The following is a 5521-nucleotide window of genomic DNA, read 5'->3' as shown; positions in this document are numbered from 1 at the left end:
AAGAGACAAGGAAGAGGGACTGCTGTTGGATGTGTAAAAACATGATGTGGTGATAAAAGGTTAAAAAATAATAATAGCTAATAATCATTCAGTTTGATAAAGTGTTGCCCTGTCATTAAAGAGCTTGTCTCTCCTCAGATGGTGATAATGTTTGTGGACTGTTTCTTAATCCACTCTTCAAATCAATCAGATATTTAGCCTGTAATTAAGGGGTTCACAAACGTTTTCATATCAGGGATATAGCCTAATAAATAATAGGCTAATAAATATACATTAGAACACGGACATCCATTTGATAAGATTCCGAGGAACCCCTTCTGAGAAGATTTTTGGTGTAGATATGATTTAGTACAGAATTGTATAACTGTTAACACTGTAGGTGGAGAGGGAACAGTGGGGACAGTGAAGCCTATAATCAAAGCAGACATTGTCTTATTGCACTAACCTTAAGGGAGTCAAGAAATTGTGAAATTTAAGTAGCCTATTCCTCCTTTAACTGGGAAACCCCTCAAGGACCCCTGGTGGTCGCCGGACCCCACTTTGAATGCTTTTGATAAGTTATCTATGTCTATTTCAAATAAATACCATTGTACCTGAAAGAGGTGACTAATTGATGGACAATCCCCTTAGGCACCCCAGCCTAATTTCCTCATTCTTTCACCTACCCCCCAGTAGGCGATATCAGCCAATCAGAACCGTCATGCTCCTCAAACCCGTCAGGAACTCTTTACACCGGCCAATCAGAGCGCTGGGGTTTATTTATATGCGAGAAAGGGGGCGTCAACAGGCGCGCAGTGTATAAAACCTAACTTTACACCGCTGCCACAGCACTGTAGCTGTTCAGGACAGTGGCAGGGAAGCGGCAACAGGGAGAAAACCCATCATCAACTTCTACCTTACATCAAGCTGAGTCTCGTGTGTTTTATTTTTACACCTCTTCTCTCATCATGAAAGCCATCAGTCCTGTCCGCTCGGTGAGGAGCTGTTACAAGGCTGTGTGCTGTATTTCGGATCAGAGTCTTGCCATCACCCGGAATAAACCCTCGTCTCTGGAGGAGCCCGTGGGCGCCCTGTGCGACATGAACGACTGCTACTCCAAACTGAAGGAGCTGGTACCGAGCATCCCGCAGAACAAGTCGGTCAGCCAGGTGGAGATCCTGCAACACGTTATCGACTACATCTTCGACCTGCAGATCGCGCTGGAGGCGGAGACCACAGCCACGCCGGAGATGGTGTTGTCAATAAAGGTGAGGCGAGATAGGTGGACCTATGGTTGTCCTTCAACAAGCAAACATCCTTCTTGCTGAAGTGTCCTTGAGCAGGACACTGAAGCACTACCAGCTCCAGTTTTTCTATCTAACCCGGCGCTCTGAACTCTATAGAGGAGAGAAAATGAGAATTCCCCGATAGGTTATGGGAATCAATAAAAATACATTAAGGTTTAGGTCCATTCTGTCTGGATTGGTATAAGTTTGCTCTGCTTGCGCCTCGGAGAAACTGTGTTGTCCGTTGAAAAGAAGTTCTACAATGTGCATCTCCATCTGCTTGGTGCTGATATCGTAACAGTGTTACAGTAGCTGATAATGTTGGCTAGTGTCTGATAACTGATGTGGAAAAAATGTTACTCCCCCGCACAGACCATTACTAATTCGTTCTATTTGATTATATTGAGTGTTCAAGTGTTGCCAACGTCTAAAACCCGCTTCTCCCCGTTTTGCTTTCCATTCAGACTGCAGACCTTACTCGCAATTTCTCCAAAGAAGAGGGGCGGTTGTGCCATTAGAATGGTGATAACAGATACGGTATGTATTGATCTTTTTTTTCCTATTCATACCTCCGTTAAATGTGTCATAGACTAACGTGTCTTTCTAAATGCATGAAAATCACAAGACTCCGATGTGATGTAAAATGGCTTTGGGCTATAGTCTACACGTTGTCGTAGAGTAAGGACAGAGTCTTGTTTGGGTTTTCTAAGTGACATAAAAGCCAGTAAATACCAACTGACATAGTCTGGGCATTGATATGCAGAGGGAGTTTAAGGTCTCCATACCCTCCACACTCACCATGGTTGCCAATTAGGCAGGCCAGTGAATGTGTGGCGGATTCATTGCTATCTGCCTGGGGTTAATGAAAGTTCCATGCTAGGCGCCAGTCTGTCTGCTCCCCTCTGCAGGGAGGGAGGGAGGGCGGGCGAGAGGGAGAGATCTGACTTCACTTTTCTTCCTTTCTCTCCATGCAGGTGCAGGGAAACACATGTCTCCACTTCACTCCGGGCAAGAGGACAAGAGGGGCAGAAAGGGTGGGATAGGTATTTGGAGAGAAGGAGGAGGAGGAGGAGGAGGAGGAGGGGGGGGGGGGGGGGGGGGGGGGTGAAAGAAGAAGGACAGAAAGAAGTGGACTGTTTCCTAGATGACTTGAGGATCAACAGTAGTGTACGCTGCAGAAGCAGACTCATTCTTTGGCCACTGGACAGACAAATCAACCAACCAAAGCTGAAACCATACTTTGAGATCTAAAAGGACACTGTTTGTACGCCCTCCTCCCCCCAAACCATGGATTCCCTATAGCTAGAAGTGTATTGATGCATTGTTGTTCTTTTCTTTTCATTTTTTGTGTTACATTCCAAACAAACTTTTGTGGGTCAAACTCCACAATATTTAGCTACACCCCAACCTCTACCCCTTCTACACCGAGTCTTACACCATGTCACTTAATTATCACCACATCACTTCCCCATCATCTGTTTTCTAATGATCTGGAGGCTGTTACAACTTAATGAGAATGTGTACATATCTCCTGTGGGTATGTAAGGTGTGCCAGTTGAGCTGAATTGGAAGGTGGTGTTCTTTCTGAATGGGGGTGGGGGTCGCCTTAGGTATAATCAGAACTCTATACTAGAGTTGATTGTAAATGTTTGTAGGGATTGTGTTATTTCTACGGACAATGTGCTGTGAGTTTCATAAACTCTTTATTATAAAGTGTGCTTTGTATGTACGTTCTTATGTAATGAAATAAAAAAGATGTTCTAAAACAGCTTGGAGGGTATGAAATAATTCATGTGAAGTATTGAAGTCAGTGGGATATGAAATAGCGTAGATAATGTTCCTCAGAAGGTAAGGGTGATGTTGACATGCTTTTTAGGGTTCAGATGACAGTGAAACGCTGATACAACAGGATGTATTCAGAAGAATCTTGAGGTTGTGTGGTGGGAAATCAAACGAAGGGAGTTTCCTGTGAGTGTCTCTATTTTTCCATAGACTGTTTAACCACCAGGGCCAGTATGAAGCATTCCCCCAACATGGGTCCAGAGGATGCTGAGAAGTTGTCACATACAATCTAATCATTCAAAAAATCTTGAAAGTGTTGCTTTAGTAACAATACTTATATCAACATTCATGACATCAGATCAGCATGTGTGTTAACGAAGATGACCTTGGAGGCTGAAGAGCATCACCTGTAATGCTGCGTATCCACACTGTCAAACACACTCTAATAATACATTTCAGTGAATTTTATAGTCTGGGTAGGCCAGGTATGACAGTATTAACCATATTCAAAAAATCACATATGAAATCGTATTAATAACTAAGAATAGAAGCAGCTGTCTGATGATACAATGGCTATTTGGAATGAGAATGCCATACTTACTTACACACTGTGGTCTCAAAAGGCGAACGAGCTACTCCACCTTGTGGATGTATCTGGAATTTCAGGCATTAGATATGAACTAAAACAGGGCATACTAACAGCATTTCATCATATCATCAACACATTTCAGTGGAAATTTGTGTATCCTGTTAGCTTATATTGTTATTTACTGAGTCTTTACAAGAAAAAAAAACAATGCATAACAGACAACCATCACACACAGTCCAATATACAAATAGAGCTTGTCCTAACCTACAATATGTGGCCAATGATGAGACTATGACTCCATCTAGTGGTGGAAATGGGTTATTGACATAAGGGTATAAAAATCAGGCCAGTGGAACAGAAACCACACACACACACACACACACACACACACACACATGCATGCACGCACAAATATATTCTCTGGTAAATTATATTCTCGTAGAATATATGGGTAGATGTTTGGCTGTGTTTTTGTCACAGTGTTTGTATCACAAGAGACATAGCCTAAATAGATTAAGCAGGACTGATGCTTGAGGCTTTTGTAATGCAGATAAGATGCCAGTAAACACCACAAGATGGGGGTGTTGGTTGAGCAAGCAATGACTTGTATCTTGCTGAAATCCCAGGAATGCAAGTACTCTAAACACAAGATAAGCTTGTTGCTTTCACCTATAGATGGATGTCACAGTGAACTCCGAAAAGGTCAAGTGTTGCTTTGGCGTAAAAAAAATCAACTCTTTGGTTTGATATGAGAGGGGCGCTACAAAGAGAACAAGGCAACGCTGACATAAATGTAATAATCTGAGGAGTCCATCAATCAAATACTCTACATACAACCAACTCTTATTCAGTGCAGTGATGCCATGAACAAGTTCTGGCATATGTCAAACAAAAGGCCATCATTATTGTGAACGTTATGTGTGGTGGATGTTGACAACACGTCCTCTGTTTGCCTGAGCCATACTGAGCTGCCAGTGTGAGGTATTTCACACTACACTCACAAGAGCCTTAAACACACACAGCATATTGACTTTGCACCAGATAAATAACACCTGAACTTGAGGGGTTCTTCTTTCTCTGTCGAAAGCTATTAAAATACAATACAATGCCAGTCAGTGCAAAACAATGATACCTTATTGGCTTAACTGATACAATTATTGTTTTATTTGTATTTTGTAGTCCAATATGCTATGTTATTTAATAAGCAGGCAACATTATCACCTTTTCCTTTCACTCTCAGCCCTCTGTAGAGTCATTAGCAACTATCTGAAGTGAATGGACCATAAGCAGCATGTTGGATATGGTGATTTGCCTGGAACTTTAACTCTCTTCAAGGCATGACAATAGGCTTGCCGACGTTGGGAGTTTACTCCATTAGGGGTCAAGTCATATGGCTTGGGTTGGGGTGGATGGGGGAGGGGGGTTGTTTTCTTTCAATATCTCTTCTGAGCCAATAAGCAAGAGTGTTACTGAATGAATCCAATTATCATCCGCGAATTATCCTCAGGAGCAACACCTTGTAACAGGCTACAATACACCATCATAAAGTGTGATAGTGACTCCATGTAAACAATGAAATAGAGAGGATCCTTTGCTCTTTTCATCCATGTCCCTTGTCCAGGGAGCGGATTTTTATACATTATTACAAAGCCTACGTTTTAATTGTGATATGTATCTAAACTATATTTAATAAGTTATTGAATGATGCAAAATATAGGTCAAAATTTGGTGACATAGTGCTTATCCTGGCCTGTAATGTAACTACTGTGGTAACAACAAAGTTACAACAATCTAATTATATAGATTTAGTAGGTACTACAGACGTCCAATCTTCATCATTCATATTTAAAATAATAAATCGTATAAGTAGTCATTGTCTGTAGGT

The 5521-nt window shown here is 41.8% G+C and overlaps 1 protein-coding gene across 1 annotated transcript; it reads left to right on the top strand.

Moving 5' to 3' along the window:
• The first annotated feature begins 840 nt into the window (after positions 1 to 840).
• id3 (inhibitor of DNA binding 3) lies at positions 841 to 2333 on the top strand. The gene is made up of 3 exons (XM_071528104.1): positions 841 to 1247; positions 1730 to 1802; positions 2240 to 2333. Exons 1-2 carry the CDS (start codon positions 948 to 950, stop codon positions 1781 to 1783), a joined length of 354 nt encoding a protein of 117 aa, XP_071384205.1. The 5' UTR covers positions 841 to 947; the 3' UTR covers positions 1784 to 1802; positions 2240 to 2333.
• The last annotated feature ends 3188 nt before the right edge of the window (positions 2334 to 5521 follow it).

Source organism: Centroberyx affinis, unplaced genomic scaffold (genome assembly GCF_046629955.1).
Source record: "Centroberyx affinis isolate AG114_WGS23_722 - 3 ecotype Tasmania unplaced genomic scaffold, CSIRO-AGI_Caff_v1 ptg001619l_1, whole genome shotgun sequence".
Classification (NCBI taxonomy): Eukaryota; Metazoa; Chordata; class Actinopteri; order Beryciformes; family Berycidae; genus Centroberyx; species Centroberyx affinis.
Note: the sequence above shows the minus strand (reverse complement) of the source record. Positions and strands in the feature narration are given on the sequence as shown.